Below are 22,584 nucleotides of genomic sequence, written 5' to 3'. Positions count from 1 at the left end.
TCTTCCAATTTATCATGGGATCCATTATTTGATCAAAGTCTCAATTTTCTGAGTGCATTTGTTGTATCATGAGATTTAGTTAAGTTCCTTCCTCCCTGATTACATTGGGCAAAACGACTGCCTGCATGACACTTAACCCTCAGCACACTGACATAAATTCTTAAAGTTGACCTGGAAAGTTGATTTTCACACCAAAACTTGTCAAAATGATCGATTTGTTCATAAGATTTTACTGGAACAACTGAACGCTCGGTACATAAATTTCCTTGTGCGTCCATAACACAGAAAATGTCGGGGGATCTCACAGACTCCTTGAAGGGGGTAAACTATGTGTCACTGTTACACTCAACTGCCCTACCTGCTGGAAGAATAGTACAATCCAGCACGTCATAATCGAAGCCATGCAAGCGCGCCGGCGCGCCGGCACATACACAATTAAGTACACAAACCCAATACGTATACGCTACATACGTAGCCGATCCATCCAGCAAGCAAGAAGAGGGGATCGATCGAGGGTTTGAAATCAATAAGGTAACGAAACTAAAATCACTTTTTCCTCACAATTTGATGAACGCGATGAGCTAGATTGTGATGTCTGAGAGTGTCGCCTGGTTGTATGTAATGGAATCGTGGTAAAACAGGGTGATTTTCTGATCCTTTGGACAAGAAATATTGGGTGTGTAACTTGTGCAGGCACTTACTACTACGGCGCCTCGACCCTACGGTACCGCCGGCCGGATCTTGTGAAGGGCGAATTGACCGGTACCGGGTCATGCTTAGTCAGTTTGCCCTGTTGCAGTTTATTCATAGATCCGCTTTCGGCCGTATTTTGGTACAGGGCTGATCCGGTTCACTGTTTCTAGCTATGCCCGGCGCTTTTGTTTCATTGCCATGCATGCCATATTGTATACAAACACGACAGTTATGATGAATTTGCTGTTGGGGAAAAATCCTGGCATTCATCGCGTACAACTATTGTACGTGTACATATCACATCAGGATCTAGTGCAGTGTATGATCATTCAACCATAATAATCACTCCCAACAAATGATAGCCATGCACTTTTGACAAATGTTTAAAACAATATTGAGATTGAAAAACTTCTCTGATTTAAGAAAAATACCTAAGGGCCTGCTTAAAATCCATGTTAAGCTTGTAGTGTAAAATGTTATCGGAAGAATTCCATAGATGAACATCACTAATTTTCCCTACAGTGGAATATTATCAGCCATCAGAAAGTTGTGAAAAGGCAGGAATTTTTTGTTTTTTTATGACATAAAAGCCCCCTCAAAATTTTAGTCACTTCATTCAAGACTGATTAATTATTTGGTTGGTTTTGCTTCTCTTTTATTGAATTGAGCAAATGGAAAGAGTCCTGCATCTGGCCTCCATGATTTTGGTGTTTCATAGACACCAAATTCAAAACTGAATCCCTTTTCTTGCTAAAATTCCCTCTCAAAAAAACAAATGACAGGCATCCCTTTTTAAACTTGTTGGTGTTTATGAAACTCAAAAAATTATAGAGGCCAAATGTGGTACTATTTCTGAGAACATGGATTTGAGATGCTGTGTGTTGTTTGCTTACAGTTGACTTGTTGAGGTTGCTACGTGCGAAGGCACGCCAAGATGGCCGAAGCCCACGCTGCTGTGGCTTTCCAGTTCACGGTCACCAATGAAGGGATCGACTTTGACATCAACCATGAGGCTTTGAAGGCTGTCTTTGAAAGTGGCATGCGGTCATGGGTCAAGAGATTCAGACGTTTCCAGGTAAATTTCTTGAAATAGCTGCTCCTGTTTTGTGAAAAAAAGTCTCAATCATATCTAAGGGTGGGACGTTTACACGTTTAAAGATTGAAATGAAAACGGTTCCAAATCTGTGTACTACAGTTTTCCCAAGCCTTTACATGCAACCCCCCTTTTAGAGGTATGGCATTTTAGTGATGCAATCTGACATTCATTTTTATTGTAAACGCTGAATGTAAGATGTAATTTGATTTTCAGAACATTTTAATGCATGATCATTTCAAAAGGACCACCTTGAATTCATCACTGGAACTTTGTGTCAACTATTTACATTGCACTGTATACAATTTGTTGTGTTCAAAGCTTTCGTTGACACCATGGTAAGGGTGGGAAGTTTACATGTTAAAACGTTTAAATATGGGAAAGTTTATTTAACTTTTTCAAATTAAATTTAAATTTCCACGCTTAATTATATCGAACAGTGAATTATCATTTGTAAGAGATTTCACATCACATCTTTCAAGAAAATTACACGCTCACTTCAGTACAAACAGGACACTGGAAAAATTAATGAGTCATTATTTATGGCAATAAAGCTTTAGAAAAGGATACAACATTTTGAAATTAAAAACAGACTTAGTTGTTAGTGTGCCAGGAAATTCTGAAAGCATTGAGGTCATTAAAGTCTGTGGTGAGGGAAAACTGTAGTTGCTTGCTGTAATGCAGACATGCTTTGTGTCGTCAAGGAAGCACAGACAGGATGTGAGCTTATATTTGTTGGATTCATTTCCTCCAACTTTGCTGGGGCTTTGAAAGGGAAACTTTCCAGGAAAGTGAACCTCACTGGGAATGTACATGTAGATCTTCTTTCAATTTTTGAGATTTTTAGGCTTAAAAAAATGCAACTGCACTGGGCCATGTGCATATCTGTTACCAAGTTACCTGCCGACTTCTCAAAGCCGAATTTTATGTCCTTAATATTTCTGGGAAGCTTGCTGTATCCTCCAGAATTGTTGATAGGTGTTAACTTTTAATCCTGAAAACCCCCAGCCAGCCAAACTCTCAACACCAGAGTTTGTAGGAATCGGTTAGGATGAGTACTGCACTAGTAAACTGATTAAGTTTTATGTGGAACAGGTGTATTACAAATAAACACAGTCCAACTGTCCATGTGCGCAGTGTACTGAATATTTGATGTTGGCATTTGCAAGGCTGAAGAAAGTTCCAGGTGAATGACCTTGGGCAGATGGGGTTTGAAGTATTTAAAACATGTAAAAATGACTTTAATCAGGTTCTAGTGGTGTGCAATGTTCAAAGGAAAAGATATTAAAAAAAAAAAAGGAAATCAAAAGACTGCAACTTGAAAAACGCAATCAATTTTGGCTTTCCAAAAAAATGCTTCTAAAAAGTTTTAAATCCAAACACTTACAAAATTGTTGCTGTCCATATGTCTACATTGTCAATGCTGAATGAGATGGCATGAATTACATTTGTTCTCGCATCAATGTACATGTATGTTTCGTTGTTACATTTCTCAAAACTGTTTCCATACCGTTGTTTCCATTGTCTGGGGAGTTACTAAGTGGGTGTTTGATGTTTACAAGTATGGTATCCGGTTGGACACGTGGATACTCTGTACAGATCTCATCTTTATTCCTACAATTGCCCACAACTTCTGGTGGATTTTGAACTTGCAATTTTTTAGCCTTGAGAGAGAATATGGGCTGTTTTTATTTTTTAGGAATTGTCAAAAACAGCCGGCATTAAAAAAATTCCTAGCTACAACCTTGATTTTGAAGGATGTGGGGAAGTTCAGAATATTGAAATAATAGATATGACTGGAACTAACACATTGGTTCTCCTTCCACAAGGGGTTTCTCTCAAAACTGTATTGGATTACCAGAATTGATCATTGTAAAATTGTCATTTGAACACAAATTCTTGATACAGAATGGTATGGTCAACACCACCTATCCTGCCAGTCCGTTGAGCTGGCTAGCCGTCCTGACAGCGGTGACGGCTTGTTCATTGGCGCGTGTGGATCCTTCCATGGGGATGATTGAGAAGCTCAAGGAGAATGTCTTACCAGTGTAAGTCTCCTTGTCGCTTCTTCTACATTGGTCCCATTGTACCCAAATCTGGCTGAGTTTACTTGATTTTGAAAAATTTGGAACTGATTTTTTTTTTACTGCATTGTAAATTGCCACCACAGTTGTCAACAGTATCACAAGTCACCTTGTCACATCATATCAGTCTTTTCCATGTACTTTGTACTCACCCACGAACCATATACATGTATTTTATTTACTGAACTTAATATCTGTTGGAGTTCAAGAGTTTAAATTGATGTTGGTTTTCAATAACCTTCATTTTAAGTATTTCTTGAACCACTTGGGTTATATACATGTACTTGTACATGTAGTTTTGTTCAATTCCCCCATAAATGTCAAGTTCACATTAGAAATTACCTGTTTTGTTCAAGCACCTTTAAGCATTGAAATCGTTTGCAAAGAAAAAAAAAATGGTGCACTTACTTTTACGTCATTTGATCCCAGGGACTATCTTGGGCCAGCGCCTACCATCTATCTCTCCACGGTCATCTTTGCCACGTTCCTGTGGCTGGCTATCATCTTCACGTTGCGGTTCATCCTGAAGCGTCTGCTCTCCTATAGGGGTTTCATGTATGAGGTGCGAGGCAAAGTGTCTATACAGACCAAGATCTGGGCTGTAAGTATATTTCTAAAGACCTCTACGTCCACTCAAAGTAGCTGCATACAAAGATGATAAATATCATTTTACTAACAGTTAGGTCAGACGCTTTCATCCTAGCAAAAAGTGTCTCAAGTGTTCAAAAAAATACCGGACCTGGCAACTAGTACAATTTTATCGTATTTTTAGTCCGATTTTTCCAATTTTTTTGCAGCAGAAAATCGGAGTAGTTCGATTTCTGAATTTTGGGGTCAAAAGAAAATCAGCTTTTTTTTTTTTTCAAAAATCAAACAAACAAACCATCCATTGGTTTACACTTTACTCGCCTCCTCGCACCACAATTCTTTTTCGTTCGGCACTTGGGCTCTTTAAAACCGATTATCAGTTGAACACATACTGCCTCAAGGTATGCATTCTTAAACACGGAGTTTTCCTTTAAATTTTTGTCTTGTCTTCCTTCAGATGCTTTTGAAGTGTTTTGTAACGAGGAAGCCTCGTCTGTTCAGCTATCAGAACGCACTGCCTAACTTGCCTCTGCCATCATTGCATGACACAATGAGAAGGGTGAGTCTGAGATCCCTTTTCCAAACAATATGCAGAAGTTCGACTTTGGAGTAAACAGCAAAGGCACTGTCTTATAGCTCCAAACATTTTTCAAATTGCCTTTAACCAGGTGATTCTCTTGAACCCATAAGTTTTGTCATGGATTTCTGATTTTCTGTGAATTCTTTCTTTAGAATCACAATCTAGAACTAGTTTTATTGACTTATTGATACAAACCAGTTTTCTTAAAGATTGGCTGAATTGTTTCAACATGCTTTTGAACATTTAGAACCCTAAAACAATCATAACCAACATAAATTACAAGGTAATTACTCTGACTTCTCTTTATACTGCATCTGCAGTCATCTCCAATTGTTCAGAATGTTCCCTGACCTTATATGTATATAAAGACCTGTGTTGTAAATCACTCTTCTAATGTCTTTGATACAAGTTAAAATGTTAGAAATTAAAACTCGGTGCACTCAGTTCTTATGTCTATATCAGCAGCTCTGAAAATTGCTGAATTAGTGTAACTTGGTTCTCTGTGATGTTCGCAGTATCTGCTCTCTGTGCGTGGGTTTCTCAACGACGAAGAGTTTGAACAGATGGAGCTTCTTGTCAAGGACTTTGAGGTGGGGCTTGGTCCGCGCCTGCAGCGCTACCTCCGGCTGAAGTGGTTGTGGTCTGTCAATTACGTCAGCGACTGGTGGGAGGAGTATGTTTATCTGAGGGGGCGGGATCCAATCATGGTTAACAGCAACTACTACGGAATGGTGAGGCTCCGTTGAAAATTCTAAAGAGAGATTTTAGTTCTTTTATTAAAAAAAAAGTTGAGAGGAGGTAAGACGTGTTTAGTATTTTGCCCCCCATGTGTGGCTGATTTTATCCATTGATATTTGTGGAATGATTTCTGCACATTTTGCTCTGAATACAAGAGCTTTGAATGTACTTATCACTTGCACACATTTAACAAAAGAAATAATGTTAGGTATCTTGGAAATTCAGATCACTTTGCTTGACCATGTGTTCAGTTTTTACAAATTGTCTGCAACAGCACTGTCAGAGAATTTGGAAACTTCAAGAACTTCCATTTAATTGCATAGCTTGACCACTTTTGAAAAGCTGAACAAGAATGTTTCCCACAATCCATAATGTATTCCCAGCTATTTGCAAGAACCTGTATGGAAATATTTACCAGGATTTTGTAGCTTGGACTTAAAGCTATGAATTTTTATCAAAAGTGCTAATGTATGTGGAGCTGCCCGAAACTCTAAACCCAACAACTTGTCAACATTTGAAAGTCCCTTGTTTTAAGTTTTTAATTTCGGAATATATGTTAACCTTTCCATCCATCTGATATCTGCAGGATTCCATAGCCATGCAGCCGACCAACATACAGGCGGCACGGGCGGCCAATTTCACCATCAGCCTGCTGCGCTTCCGCCGCGAGATCGAACGGGAGACCCTGAAGCCACTGATGATGCAAGGCATGGTTCCGCTATGTTCCTACCAGTACGAACGTCTCTTCAACACCACACGCATGCCGGGTCTGGAAACAGACACCCTGGTCCACCATAAGGACAGCAAGCACATTGTGGTCCTCAGCCGGGGCCGCTTCTACAAACTGGTCTTCCAGGTGAACGGCACCATGCTAAGTCCAGCCGAACTTCAGAAGTACGCTATACGCTTTCATTTCAATTACCAAAGAAATTTGATACTGGAAATAGAATATTTCAAATCTCTTTGCAAAATCTCAAGAACACACTGCTACAAGTCACTTGTGGGCATGTTTTGAGGTCATAGTTGATCCTGTTTTTAACCTTTGACCTTGCAGGCAGTTTCAGTGGATCATCGATGACCCCAGTGAACCGATGGAAGGGGAGGAGCATCTACCCGCCCTTACGGCTGGTGATAGGTACAATACAGCTCTTTGTTTAAGCCACATACCCGCCACCCACAAAACGCTGCAGACTGCTTTTACAGTAATTTGAAGTTTTCAGCCGATTTCACAAACACAGTGTGAATACACCTGCTCGAATTATTAAAGCATATTTGTGGTCAAGCTGCAATGTGTATGCATAGCTGTGAAATGAGTTAAATGCTTGAAAAATCCTGGACAGGGGTGGTCACAGCATTTATGATTGATGTTTCTTTACAGCTTTCATACAGAATTTACTAAGCCTTTGTTTGGTCTTTTTTTTCTCTGAAGCACACAGCAAATATGCAGATTCTTTCATGGGCAAATAGTAGACTGCCCTTAAAAAAACTTGTGATGATTTCTAATATGAACCTTGATCGGTTGAAGAGTTTTACGACAATTATAACTAAAATTGTCATGTGAGTTACACCATTACATGAAGCTTTTTAAAATCGCTTGCAGTTCAGGGCCAAATATCAAGGCTCTGTTTACTGACACCCCAAAATCCTGTTGCTAATTATAGTAGAAAAAGCTGCACTTCCACCAGGAATTTTGGCTTGAGAGCCAATGTACAAAAAATACCCAAAGCAAGGTTGCTGTGCTTACAAGACTGTGGCAGAATTTCTTTGCCAGCTCTAGCAGCGAGAACTGTCTTTAATGGCCAAGGTGTACTATTTTATGATGTGTTGATAGAGCTTATGAATTAAGAATTCAACTAGGAGTTTACTGCAATGAAATTACAAGTTTGAGAAGGCTTGCAGTTTTTCTTAAATAATCAACCTATATAGTCCGCAAAAAATAAATTGGGCAAGATATCTCATTATATACAGAGAATACACAGTATATGCCTGAATTGGAGGAAGGAACCTTACCAGGTTTCTTGGATAAGGGTTGATGTAATGTCTGAATGTTAATGACTCCAATTAGGATCCCTTGGGCACTGGCTCGGCAGAGGTTCTTCACACGAGGCGTCAACAAGATCTCCCTGAGGGCCATCGACACCGCCGCCTTCATGGTCATCCTTGATGAAGAGGAACAAGATTACGATACCGTGAGTGGCGTAAACCATGACTCCAGACCTTTGACCTCTACCTGGCAGATATGACGCAGCTGGTACTGGAACACATTCCTGTGAACAGCCATTGTGTAATATATAGGCCTGAAAAAGTGATTGACCTTTGACCTGACCGTGGACAACTTCCATTGGCTGACACCATAGCATTAGGAGACTGTGTTATATTCAGAATTGAATGAAATGCTTTTTAGCAAGGAATGCATTGGCACCAGTGTTAATGCAGTATGCTTAATTACCCAGCTCTGGAAAACTCTGATGGCGCCAGACTGCCTTGTATGATTTACTGCAGTCAAGTAGATTGTATTGCAACGCTAGTATGCATTTGAACAGCTGACCTGCTATCTGCTATCAAGATGGCTAGCTCTTGGCAGCATTTAGTTTTTTGTGAGGTTGAAAGCACTGCATGTCAGAAACGCTAGAATTTTTTTCTGTCAAAAAAAGCTTGCTCATAGTCGCAGCACACTGAAATTCCAATCGCCATGTCCGTGTGTATAACATCCACTCATCCTACTGTTGTGAACAATTCATGCTCCATATCATTACAGTTTTCACATTTCCACTAAACTGTATTGCCTGAATCATAAAGAGTTATGTTACAAAAACCACAAGGAAACCATTCTTATTTTCTGAGAGAAATCACTCTAAATGCAGTTCTTTTACACCAGCCCTCCAAGCAATAATGATTACCCTTTAACAAAAAATACAGATGGGGAAGACAGTACGCTCACAATGAGATTTTTATTGCTTCATATGAGTTGCCTTGCAATAACAGTCCCTTTTCTTTTTTTCTGTTTTGGCAATTGACATCGGCAGGTGGAGGTTAGAGTGGTACGGTGCTTTTAAGGCCCTAACCATCAGTGCCTAGTTTTACATGTCCTCCTTTTCTCCATTCAAGAATCTGACACTGGCTCCAAACATTCTCTTTTACCTTCTTTTCCCCTTCTACTTAACCCAGAGGCCCAGACAATCTTCATTTGATTCTAACATGTCATTCGAGTGTGAAATCCAAAGAATAGATTAAGAAACATGCTGCTTTTTTTTTTTTACTGATAGGTTTTCCTCTTTCAGCCATGTTGGACACGTCCCTTTGAACTGGGGATTTGATCCTTTTTGACCTTTTAAAATCCTTGTCATTAAGGGTTCCTTTGTATCTTGAAGGGAGTAATAATGTTTACTTAATTTTTTTCTCCGTTTATTCACTTTCAACTTTGCACTCAACTATTATGTGTAAGTGTGAATTTTGGGGAAGAAATAGGATCGTAGGGAAACGTCTCCTCAGAATTCTTGTGTCAAAGCAAACAGGTCCATCTTCATAACTCTGCAGTCTTACAGTGCATGGTGTGGTGTTTTGTTGTCTTTTACTTCTTTTGGGGCTTCTTTTCAGCTCATGAGTGCCATTTCACAAATTCATTTGGTTTGTTTTTCTATCCATCTTTCTTTTATTTTGCTTCTTCGTACATGGGCCTATCTTTTCCTGTTCTTTTCCCATCTAACCACTACCACTGATCGAATGAATGCAACCAATAGGAACCTCTGAAGGGAATACTGGCCAATCAAACCCTGCCACCGTGGTATAAAGGGCTCCCTCAGGAATCCACAGACAGCCAGGTAACATGGAAGACCAGTATTTCCACAGAGTTGGTGTGCATGTGCCGTTTGATTCAAACTCTCAATGCCCAATTTGGTTTCCAAACAATTCAAAGATAGTAGCTAAGTTTCCCCCTTTCCGAATGCAGAACGTTTGTTGTTTGTTACTAAAAGGCCAACAAACTCAAAGACTTACTTGGAAATTTGAGTAATTTTGATCCTTCTCAGTCACATGTTCATTTTCCACAAAGTTCCAAATACACCTAATGTGATGGTGTTAAAATTACACTTTTGTTCTTAACTGTGTAAATTAAAGATTGTTGTGTCAGGTCAAAATTGCACATGTTTTTGTGTAGAGGTTGGAAAGAAGATATACCCCCCCAGAAACAAGGATGGAAAATGAATGGGAATTGAGACATGGGAATCATTTGCTTTGCAATTCTCCCCAAAAAGCATGCCTTCCTTTTTTTTCTTGCTTGGTTTTGGTTTTAAGTTTCCTCTCTCTGGCATTCTCTTTCAGTGGTCATGGCTGACGTCACTTGTTTCATTCAACATTCATTCATTACATTTATGCAGTTCAAAATCTCATATTGTTACAATGAAAATGACCCACCGGTACCTGCGGAATATCTCTATTCCTGATCCGAAATGTAGGCACACGGGTAGTTTGGTTCGCAAAACAAAAAAATACTGTTTGGAAAGGCCTTTAGGCTTGATAGCTGCCATTGTCATGTGACTAAATCCAAATTCCCTCCATTTCTGAAAATTTCCAATAGTGGTTGAAATTTTCCAAACCGGTTTTGTTGACTTTTTGGTACTGTCTGCAATATTGAATTGGGTGTGAATGAATTGGTTCTCTTTACAGTTTTCCCAACATGCATCACAAAAAAACTTCCTTCCTATAAAAAAACTTCCTTCATTTTTCTTGCACGACTTTGTTTACCCTCACTGTTTAAGAAATAATGAACCTGTGCATGCTGCATCTAAATGTAGAAGGGACATTCTGGACATGACATCATACTTTATTTTTGTAAACAGTGGCTACCTGCCATACATATGATTGATATGGCAGGGTACCAGCTAAGAACCTTGATCCTGAAAAATTGTCCATTGCACAGGAAAGCCATTGGGGCATTTCTGAAATTTTCTTGGCTTCACTTTGCCGTCCACAGTTTTACTAAATCCTCCCCACAACAGGGTTGTAACGTGGCAAACATTTAGGGTTTACAAACAAGATTCGTGAAATATTTTATGTGGGGATAAAAGTTCTTGCGCATGGTGAAGGCTGGTAACCCCGGAGATAACAGTTCTACTGGAAGGACTGTTTCTTTGGTAACTCTTTACCTGAGGGAAAGGAAGTCTGCTGTTGATCTGAAACTTTCTGAAATGTTTTGTTTGTCCTTTTGTTGTTTTTTGGTTGGGAGGTGTTTGTTTGTTGGGGTGTTTGTTTGTTTGTTTGTTTGTTTGGGGTTGTTTGTTTGTTTGTTTGTTTGTTTTGATTACAAGTTGCATTGTGTTGGCTGGCCAGTGTTTGGTTGATGTATTTAGTGCTATCGTATTGATAGATTGCATGAATTGGCTTGCTGTGTTGGGTTTACCCAGCTGGATAGCTCATGTCAGTTTGCGGAATGAGCATCTAACACTCGCTAACACTTGGCAACTGTAAAGGCTCGCTAACAATCTACAACATACGTTTCAGTGACATGCCTTGCTTGCTTGCTGCACTCCTCCCTGCATGTACCCAGCTCTTACTCTAAATGCTCACAACTCTCATTTAGGCAGACATAAAAGCTGTGTAAAATACCATCCTGACGTTCAGTTTACATTGACAATGAATTCAGACTATGAAGCTACGAACGTCTTGACCATATTTGGTGCATATACTTAACAGAGAGAGACAGCAAGGGTTTCCTAGGTTAGAGTGGCAGTGTAGTTTATTGTAAGAAGTAGGACTTAGTTGTTGGATGAGGGTAAGGGACAGAGGTTGATGAGAAATAGGAAGAGGTCTCAACGTGGGATTTAATTTTCAGACTGAAAAATAATTTCTGACCCACCCAAACAAAAAATAACGAGTCTGATGTTAATAATTTTTCAGTTTATTTGGACCATTAAACAAATATTAATCAAAATCAACAAGAACTGTAAAAGTTTTGACCGCAGAAAGTTACATTCAGCAGTTTAAGCTCTTTCTGAAGCATGTGAAAAACTAGACACTGATAAATAGTGTTCAAGACTCGTTTTTGTTGGATCTGTGCACTGTACATCTGCTGTCAGTCGTAATGTCCATCAAACTTCAAATTTTACGGTGTCCTTGATAAATCAGAAGTGTTGGAATGCAGTGAAGCCGGTGATATCATGGTCAGTTCTAGCTGATTCCAAGACTTTGTTGCCAGTTTATATGGTCAATTCATGGGTAGTTTTACAGATCTAAAACTGCTACAAGGTTTGACAGTTCTGAGTGCACCTTAAGTTTGGAGGATTCTTTTGATTCATTGACAATTTGTAGTCTTAGATACCTAAATATCAATACTTCTGATTTGACCAGTGCTTCTTTTGTGTCAGCCCCGAAATTGTTAAAAATGTTTCTCTCTTCCCTTTCGCCTTAGTTTCCAACACCTCTCAAAGATGACTGGGTGAGTATACTTTTGAAAAAAAAATCCATCAATTAGTGAAGTACAAGTGCCTTGTTACCTACAGGTTATTGCAATCTAATTTGTATTGTTGCTTTTCAACTTCAAGACCTTAAAGTTTTGAGAAGGAAGCTACTACATAATTATTCACTGAATGTTTTTAAAGTGGTTTTTAAAAGATATTTAAATAAATATTAAGCTGTGAATTTGATGGAAAAACGTGCTGTAAATTATTCTGTTGAGGTTGTCAGACATGACAACTCTTCACAGGTACTGAATGAGGATCTGAAAAATTGCAACACTTCAGCGTTTAAAAGAAAAGAACCTTTTGCTCAGACAGTAGGAACATTGATTCAAATTTGAGTAGGATAAGAGTGGAAAATGACATTTAATTCCAAGTATAAGTCAGTTCATTTCTCAGACAAAAGATGAATACATGTAATTGTTAAAGATTAAAACTAACAAACACTAGTTGGTGTCTCGGAATTCTTTTGAAGTTTTAGAAGTATAACGCGAGATCTTTTTATTTTGCTTTTAGAACCAGAATCGTAAGCTAGATAAGTTCAGCCACTCCTTGCTCGCTGGTAATGGATATAACCGTTGGTTTGATAAGTGCTTCAATCTGGTCATCTTCAAGAACGGACGCATGGGTGTGAATGCTGAACACTCGCTGTAGGTGTACCTGACCATTTGCTTGCAATTACCCTAAAAGTTTTGTTTGAATTTCCTGTTTGTTACTCAGTGGGTGGCTCAAACTCAGAGGGATGTTAAATTTTATTCTTGTAAGTTGATGAAGTTGTGAAGCTGAAGTTTCAATCCCAACAAATCTTTCTTGAAGTTAGTCTTGTATTTTCTCTGAGAAAGTCCTTCCATGGAGGCTCAGCTCTTGAGTCAATTATTCATGATTGACTGAGAACTATTAAAAGTTCACATTTTAATAGTTAAAGGACTAACATCTTTGTAGAAATTGTAGTCATGTCTATTCAAGTGTGTGTACTTGAATCTCAGCACTTCAGGCTTGGCACTGAAGTCTTGGTACTCAAGTTTCCATGCTTTTTCATGCTTGAGTCTCAAGAGTCAGAACATCTGAACCCAATGGAAAGTTGACATTGACCGTCCTTTTGTTGGCAGTGCGGACTCACCTGTCATGGCTCACCTGTTTGAGTACGCCTTTGGTGAGGACATCATGGTTATTGGGTACAATGCTGACGGTTCCTGTAAGGGGGAAGTGAAAGCCACCTATGCACCCCCCGTGCATCTCAAGTGGGAACTTCCAGATGAGGTAGGGTTCTACGTTATTTGCCATGTTCTTGACCTGGGATAGCCCCAGGAGTTATCAGTAAACTTTTCCTCCTAGGAGCCTGGTTGACAAGAAATTAATGCTCAGTTTTAGAGATGTGTGGAAAACCCAAGATAAACATGTGGAAACCAACAGAATTATGTAGAGTGATGTCACGCTGACAGTCATCTGTTCCAGTTTGCAGTATGTCATGACCATATTCCATTTCAAGAAAAAAATGAGCAGGAGGATTTGATAATGAAAATAGGTAGCATAACATATGCATTAAGCTGTGTTCTTTGGATGGAACATTCAACGTACCTCAAGGAAATGTGTGTGGCTTCTGTTGTGTGAAAATCCTTTCTTCAAAAACAAGAATTTGATGTGAAAAAAGTTCCTGTGTGATTGAGTAATTAACACTCCTATTTTGACAGTTACAGTCTGAGATTCAATCAACCTCCTGTGCCATTTTACATACATCCCATGTCACTTGTTTGAGCTTGACTGGAAGAACAACTTTGTCCAGAATGAATGTTCAGTAGGGGGGTTAAGAAGCCTCACTCATACTTTTAATTTGCCTGTGATGAAAAACTTCCAATTGTATCATTTAGTCCTCTGGATCTCGTGCTTCTAGGTGAGAACGGTGATGGAGACCAGCTTGGAGACGGCCAAGAAAATTGCAGATGATCTGGATTTCCACCTGCTGGTCCACAACCAGTTTGGCAAGGGGGCCATGAAGAAGTGTAAGGTCAGCCCTGATGCCTTCATTCAAATGGGCATGCAGCTGGCATACTTCCGGGTGAGTGTCTGCAGCAGTCGCTGCTTCTATTTGACATTACTTGCTGCATCTACTGCCCATGTTATTGTTGCTAAATATCGGGGCAAAGCTTGAGTGACGACCATAGTTCACTATACTTCGACCAATTTTGCCCCGAATGATGGATGGAAGGACTGTTTGGTTGGCCGCATGGAGACAATAAGAACCACAGGTATGAAAAGTTGGCAGAAATCGTGAACACAACAAGACATGGAACCAACACCAAAGTGCGAGTGATGGTGGGATGTCGTGAAATAGTTTCAACTAGTGTCATTCAAGTGGGCCTGCATTTCACATGTGCAGTGGCAAGAAGTAGTTGATCGAAGGTCGAACGGTAATTTGTGCCAAATATGCCTCTTGTTGCTGATGCAGCCAGCCTTCTTGATGCTAATGTCGCTGCTTATGGCATCTACCAGTGGTTCTTCCCTGCATATGTGCTGCTGTTTGTATTGTAGTGTTACCAGTTCTGCTAGTGCTAGTTAAATTTGTGGCTTCCTGCCACGCATTTCTGCTTAGTATAGAATCTGAATGTAGATGGCCAAAATTTAAAAAAGAAACCTTGTTTTACCCCATTGAAACAGATGTTTAGAGGAGTACATTGCTTGAACCATTATGTGGTGACTGTTAGTTCTCATAAAGCTGACTGACTGCCAGTAAACAACAAACAGATGTAATAACCAAGCAGTGACCAAGATGGCACTTTACAATTTGTTGATCCAGGATGCCGGTAAGTTCAACTTGACCTATGAGGCATCGATGACGCGTCTGTTCAGAGACGGCAGGACGGAGACCGTTAGGCCTTGCACCATCAGCTCCTGTGACTTTGTGAAATGCATGGAAGATCCCTCTTCATCTGTAAGCACATCTACCCCTTGGCAGAAAAGAAGGGCTTGATAATTAAATTTGCTACGTAAAACTTGGCAGGATACCTGTCTGTAGCAGTGTGCATCATGTGACATTTTAGGCTGGCGACTTCATTTTTTGGCAAGCAATGCTTTTCGATGACTAGCACAGATGTGTGGGTATTTAATCCATATTTGTTACACCCAAGAAATTTAGCCGAGTTCTTCGTGAACCTCGTTGCTGATGGGGGTTTTGCGATGTGCCCAATTTTTAGAATGTTTAATTCTCTCGGCTCATTTTCAAATGATATTGCCACATTTTCTCTTTTGTAGAAAGAGCAGCGTCTTGCCGCGTTCCGGAAGGCGTGTGATGCCCATGTGGCTGGTTACCGCGATGCCATGTGCGGCAAGGGCATCGATCGTCATCTCTTTTGTCTGTACGTCGTCTCCAAGTACTTGAATGAGGAGTCTCCATTCTTGCAGAAGGTGCTTGCTTCCTTTTCCTTCCCTTGACCTAAATATAGCCGCAAATACAGTTAATGGGGAAATTATAAAGGGCACATATCCTCTGTCACTGGTGCTCCGTGTGCTTCGCCATGATCATCCTTGGTCACCTGGCCTATAGACATTTCCTGAAACCATCTGAGCTCCCTGGGGCATGTACAGCTTGATGCTGCCATTTTAGGCGCAGACAACTCATCAAACGTATCAACCATCTCTGACCTTGGAGGGTATCCATTGATTCTAATGGGTGGAGACAGGTGAGTGAGGGTAAGGTGACTTGCCCCAGATTGCTGGCTTCGAACCCCATACCTATGATCAGGAGTTTCAAACCCTAACCATTAGGCCACACATTACTTCTCTTGGCTTCAAATCCATCTGTCAGATCCATGTGTCTCACTCTCTTTCAAGGGGGAATCAAAAGTGCTTTTGGTTGAGATCTGCTTTTGTTGACCCCGCAAAATCCTGTTAGATTTTCAAGGATTGGGGAAGATGAGGAATGACAAGAATTTCTGACTGACAGTAGCATCGGATTTGCAATTTGCAGGTGTTGAGTGAACCCTGGCGTTTGTCCACCAGTCAAACACCTCATCAGCAGATGAACAAATTGGACATCACCAAGCACCCTGAGTACATATCAGCTGGTGGTGGATTCGGTCCGGTATGTAATTGCCCTTTGACCTTTAGGGTCACATGTCAGTTCCTGCCTAGCCTAAGCACAGAACTGCTTATCAATCAGCAAATTAAATGTGCATGCATTGTACATAGTAGACTGAACATGACCTTGACTTCACTCATTACACGGACAGCGTCCTGATGATATGTCTGTGGTCAACTTAGGGAATGGGCACATACCCTGCTAATGTATAAATACTTGAAAAGTTTGTCATTCCGACCAAAGAGACAATGAATCGTCACATTGTAAAGAAGCAAATGAAATGTACTAAGGAAGTCAGGTACAGCCTGTTTGCGTGTGCTCCAACAAATATATTTACATAACTATCCAATAAATGAAATAAAATAGGATTCAATATGTATCAGCTCAATGTGAATTTATAATTGGCTGTGCATTACCTGAAAGCAGAGTGAAGATTAGACGTTTTGGAAGATCAGTTAGTTTTACACTCGTTACTGTAGCCATCTTAATTGATTGAAGTTGTAGCCAAATTGTCACATTCCCAGAGAACAGCTGATAAAGTAAACACTGGGAACCTTTCTAAAACCCAGGTGGCTCGCGATGGCTATGGAGTGTCCTATATCATTGCTGGTGAGGATGTCGTCTTCTACCATGTCTCCAGCAACAATTCCTCAGCTAGTACGGTATGTACCTTGTCACAGACCTCCTACAGAGTGAATATGTCATGTGCACAGTTATGGGTGCGAAAGGCATTAGCACGAGAACCAGTGCGTGAACCAACATGTGCACACATTCCATTCATTTACACTACAATTCCTAATTGAAAATGACATCACACTTCTGTACTCTATAGCTTGTCAGTTACACTACTGTTGTAGCGGAAGTTTTATTTGAGCTTGGACTTTAAGTGGTCAATTAAAGTGTTTAAGATTTTGCCAATTCTTGGTAAGCATTTTTTTTTGTCGCTGATCAGCATATCCACTTCATTTACATGAACATGAAAATAAAGCTTTTCTAGTACAGCAGATGTTCAGATTGATCACCTTAATAAGAGGAATTTGTCAGGAATAATCAAAAAACCATCCCCAATCAAATGATGTTGGAAAAATAAAGGTATTTTGTGAAAACACCTTTCGGGTATGTCTATCTTGTCTTTCGAAAGGTCAAAGGTTGAAGACATATTAACTTATTCCAACGTTTCTTTGTTATACATTTAAATCTTGCACTAATCGTTCGTTGAAGTTATGATTTCAGTGGCTCATTTATGAAATGCTTTGAAATTTCACTAGAATTCCCAAGTAATAAAATTCCATGTAATGAATAATTTCCTTTTTTCCCCTCTTATCCAATGTTATTCCTACAGGATTCCTGGCGATTTGCCAAGGGCATCATTAAAGCAAACAGAGACATCCTTTCTCTTTTCCAGTAAATAGCACCACTGTCTCCGACAAGCCTCAACAAATGCGAGCAACAAATTGGTATTCAGCTTTTTTTTTTTAATCCCGTATTTTTTCCCTCTTTCTTTGGTGCTCGTCATTCTGAAACTTAATACTTGGAGGAGAATTTAGTTTTGTATTAGGAGACACAGTCTTTGATATTTGGGGTGTAAAGGTTTTTACCTTCCTGGTCACTTTGAAATTAGTCATTCATCGGTTGAGTTACTGGTTGAGTTTTTAAAACGTGCAGCATTGGTCACTATAAATACAGGTTAAATAATATGCGCATGTAGAATTGCCCACAAATGCTTCGTTTCATGCACTCTGACAAAATACATCGGCACACAGCTGAGCAAATAGATTATTTGTTATCTAAATATCCCAAATGAAAGACCTCATCAATCATTTATTCGGAAGGAAACAAATGGTAGCCAGTTGCAGAGAACAGCAAAAAATTCTCGAAATTCACCATGGTAATCCCTTAATTTTCAGTTTAGGGGGCTGGAGCTTTAAAATACTGAACTTGTTCTGATTTATGTACATTTAATTTTACACAAATTTAGTTTTTCCTCCAATCTATTCAACATTTTTTGAGGCTTGTCTTTGGAAAAATTTCAACACAAAGGAAAAATGCAGTAAACTCTCCATTTTACAGTTCCCAAAGAATTACAGTATTTAATAGTATTTTATCAATATGTACATGACAGCATAGGTGGTATGAAATATGGTGACTTTCATTTATGACACGTAGGCAAGTATTTAGTAACTATAAATGTTTAGCAATGAAATATCACACACCTATTTTATTTACAACCGAAATAAGCAGGGCGAGAATAACTACCTTTTTTCACTCTCTTGGTCGAGTTGTTAGTCCATCTTTTCACAACAGTTGAGGCAAGTTTAGGAAAGTAAACTACCGGTATTGATGCCCAACCTTAACGAGGCCAGTCTTTGTCAGCAATGCAACTATTTCTTTGGAACATTATCATTACCTCTGTGTGACCTAACTTTTATTCTTAGCCGGTACTTGAAATTGGGATTGAAGTCTTAATACTTGAGTAACAGGTTTTGTTTTAATTTTGTCATGCGCTTGCAATAGAGCCCTGTTGTCAGCAACAAAGTATTGTAGTGTGTTACAGTTTATTTATAGCCACCTTTATCACTGATTCTTAGTAGCCATTCTGCTAGTTTGTGTAGAGTATATTGTCGAGCTTGCCCATTAGAGTGAAACATAAGTTGGATTGAAATATGAAGTTTGTCACCCAGGTTGCATAAAACACTTAGCACATTAAGATTTTTGTTCTTTCTTTTTTTTGGCTTGCTTGTTTGAATATGTTTGCCCCAGATGCAGTTTGTATATGATTTATGTATTCGCTGTGAGCTGAATGAACCTTGCATAATTTAATACTGTCTATTTCTGTTGCAATTACTGTCATGAGGACATTTCAAAATCTCAACATGTGCTTCTGTATGGCTTCAAGATTCCAAGGCTCTGGAAGAGGCTTTGGATGATGGTCGAGTTAGCCATTATGGATATTTTAGAGAATGAATTTGAAGCTTTTTGCTAATGAAAGGAGTCAATTTCCAAACGTGAAGTAAAAATTGTCATGCTTTCATTGGTTGCGTCCGCTGCCAACATTCTCATGTTGTACGTCCATGTTGTAAGTTTGTGTAGTGTTTGCTTGGACAAAAAGAGGAAATAGTAGTGTTTTGGGAGAGTAGTGTATGGTTTGAGAATAATATTATGCAGTTATTTGCTCATGAAAGTAATTTTTTTCTGTGAGAAATACAAAAAAAAGGAAAGCAATGCTTGTTGAGGATTGTAATTAGTAACGCATAATTACGTTAATATTTGGTTTGGTGATATCTGACGCATAATTTGCACTGCAAAATCAGCCTTATGATTAGCACAAGGCTAATTTATTAACACACTGAAGTCGAGTGTGAAGGGTCGCGCATACTAAATGATGTCTTTCGGTGCCAAACAATGCAAGCTCCTTCGAGCCCTTTTGTGGAGAAGTCAGCTTTAATTTTATCAGCTTGTTCAAGTAGGGCAACAATCAGTTCTGAGAAGATAAAAAAAACCAGGGTGAATTATTAGTGTTTAACATCCTCTAATTTAAGTTGGTAATATTCTAAACGAGCTTTGCATTTGCTTTTTTCATATTAACTGTTTGATTTTTTCCCATTTAAAACTATTTTTTTTCTCTATACGGAAACTAGTTCAAAGAGAAACTTGTAATTATTTTATTAAACCTTATACGATGACGTATATCTTATAGTTCCGGTTAATTGGCGAAAGAGACAGAAGTATTTTATCTCTGATTTATTAAATTTTGCGGTGTATGTAATCGTGACGTTGTGCACCTTTGACCTACATGTGGTGTGACTGTGAAGAATGCAATAAAAAAACATTGATCTTTTGACCTCTTGGAGAAAATGAATCTTTATGTGCTGCAATGTTTCTTCTTAATCCGTGCTGTCCAAAACGACACCAGTTATCTCTGAAAGTCAAGATAACAGACTTTTAATTTAGATTTTTGTATCCGCCCAGAGCTGAAGTGCACCCCCAATCGGCGAAAAGAAAAACAGGTGGTTACACGGGGGTTCTTGCACGCGTTCTGCGTGTACGCAAAGTCCACACGTGCCCGAATAAATTAGTTACGCGTGCTCCGCGTCAAACGCGCGCATATATTTGCGCGCCTTATGGCGTGCCTATGCGGTGAGGGGTGAGGCTAAAAGCCAGGCACTCCGTTCATGACGTCACTACGCCTGTGGCCCGTTCAACTGCCCATGTACGAATACCCAATTGTAACTCATCGTGCACGCGTGACCTAGGCCCTTTTCCCATACTCAACTTGGGCTCTGTCTGAGGCTTCGTTCCCCAAACCAATCCTCGATTGTGGGCCTGAAGCGTTTAAATTAAATTGGATTACTGGAATTTCTGGCTCTCTTGCATCTTATTTGATGTTTTGTGGCACTATTAAAACTAATTACTGCGCTTACAGCTTCAACGTTAGCTAGTTAAAAAAACAGTTGAAGCCTGAGACGGAGCCGAAGTTGAGTATTAGAAAACAGCCCTAGTCGTGAGCGAGTTGTTCCTTCTTCCATGTTTACAGCGTAGTCCGTAGTCGGTCCACCATATCTGTGTTAAGTAAACGGGTTTTCATGCAGTGATGTTTTGCGTAGTGACGTCATGCACGGAGTGCCTGGCTAATAGCCTCACCCATGCGGTGAGCACCAAAAAAACCAACAACAAAAAACAAACAAAAAATCACGCCCTCTTTTGTTCTGCTCGCAGCGGATAATGGGGATGTGAAAGAAACAGGAAATAGGATACGAGAATGACCATGCTGTTTTACAGTCTTAAGTTCAAGAAACCTCAGGACCACACATAAAAAACAGATTTCACGTGGTGCTACAGCAAAGCTATTACTTAACTTCGATTTACCTGCCGGATGCCCGATATGGCTGTGGTTCGTATAACAGACCCGGGGACTTTATTATTATTTTTAAAGGAAGTTTTACTCATTCTGTAGGAGGAAGAGAACGATCGAGGCAGCAGGTTTGAACTGAGTCTACAGCTTAAGTTACATGACAATGATGACACATACCGTGCGTGTGTCCTAGGTAAATTGCGTCGTGCTAAATTTTGTCAACCATCGATCTCACATGGTGGACTTCATGGCAAGAACTGTGACCTAGTTCTTTGTTTACACAAAATTAATGGACTTTTAGTCACCAATGTTCAAGACTAAACTGTGTGCAATAGTAAAGTACAGCTGCAATAAATTTTGTTAGACACAGGTTTTCTGCAACTTTATTCTCTTCTGCAATGGATGGAAACGACTCGACGTCCCTATAATACGTTTATGCAATGTAAAGTGTTATTATTTAAACATTGAAAACCATCCAGGCTTTCCCGGGCAACTGAGGGCGCTGTTGCTGTGATGTCATCCATGGAAAACATGGCTCGGTGCATAGGTTTTCTGTTCAAATTTTAAACCTTGACCTCATAAATACTGAAAACATTTCAGAGAAAGAGTTGATTGCTTGCTTTTTGCTGTGTGCTTACACATCAATGAACCACAAAAGAAGACAAAACTTAGGCAAGCAAAACTTTAAAAAATGCAGGAATGTTTGTGCTTAATTCAGTGTAACATTGGGGCGTTCTTCCAAGGATGACACGCCAGTTTGCTCATGAATTCAGAATAATCGAAAACAGAAAAACAAAAGGCAGCAAAATACCAATTAAAATATTGAAACGAACATTCGAAATGAGACACAAAGATGGATTTTGGAGGTTTGTATGCATGCATTGCAGCTACCCTTTAAGGATAGCTGTGATGGTACTTTTATTGGGTTGCTGCGTGTGTGACCATGATTATATGCACACGCAACTATTATGACATTGTGACTAATGTGGACGAACTCGTAATGGAGTAAATGGGCTGTTAGTGGGACACGCATCATGCATGAGGTGGCAGTGGTCGGGGTCTGGCTCCAAAAGGCTACCTTTGTATCACTGTTTAGGTTAACTGTCGATGTCAACCTTGATTTCTCGATTATTCAAAAATCCCTCCTCCTGTTTAGGGCTGCATTCCAGTAGTGTAACTATACGTAGGAGGTATGGATGCACGCCCCCCCCTGCGGAAGTCCATGCCCTCTTTGCCCCCTTTGAAATTTTGAAATACACATCCAATCCATGTCCAAGTCCCCTGTTAAAAATTGTGAGAACCTTCCAGTTACGTCACTTCTGTGTTCACTCGTTAGTGTTTTTACTCTCAATCCGGTTCGTATGTGTGTGACGTCATGTAGTTTAAATTACGTCAACTGCACATGGAGTTACGTGGAACAACGATACTG

General features: G+C 39.6%; 1 protein-coding gene across 2 annotated transcripts; it reads left to right on the top strand.

Moving 5' to 3' along the window:
* The first annotated feature begins 390 nt into the window (after nt 1–390).
* LOC110985670 (carnitine O-palmitoyltransferase 1, liver isoform-like) lies at nt 391–20,162 on the top strand. Of its 2 annotated transcripts, XM_022246858.2 has the most exons (19): nt 391–531; nt 1,589–1,768; nt 3,695–3,834; nt 4,300–4,471; nt 4,916–5,017; nt 5,554–5,769; nt 6,363–6,670; nt 6,831–6,911; nt 7,842–7,965; nt 9,517–9,597; nt 12,183–12,209; nt 12,745–12,878; nt 13,338–13,488; nt 14,120–14,284; nt 15,023–15,157; nt 15,478–15,630; nt 16,193–16,306; nt 16,873–16,965; nt 17,646–20,162. In XM_022246858.2, the coding sequence occupies exons 2-19, from the start codon at nt 1,628–1,630 to the stop codon at nt 17,709–17,711; spliced, it is 2,403 nt and encodes an 800-aa protein (XP_022102550.2). In that variant the 5' UTR covers nt 391–531; nt 1,589–1,627; the 3' UTR covers nt 17,712–20,162. The 2 variants fall into 2 exon arrangements, with proteins under 2 accessions (XP_022102550.2, XP_022102558.2); XM_022246866.2 differs by lacking the exon at nt 9,517–9,597.
* The last annotated feature ends 2,422 nt before the right edge of the window (nt 20,163–22,584 follow it).

This window comes from Acanthaster planci, linkage group LG03, assembly GCF_054643075.1.
Source record: "Acanthaster planci isolate LZ-2023a linkage group LG03, COTS_SCS, whole genome shotgun sequence".
NCBI classification, from domain to species: domain Eukaryota; kingdom Metazoa; phylum Echinodermata; class Asteroidea; order Valvatida; family Acanthasteridae; genus Acanthaster; species Acanthaster planci.
The sequence above is the reverse complement of the archived record's forward strand: the minus strand, read 5'-3'. Positions and strand labels throughout refer to the sequence as shown.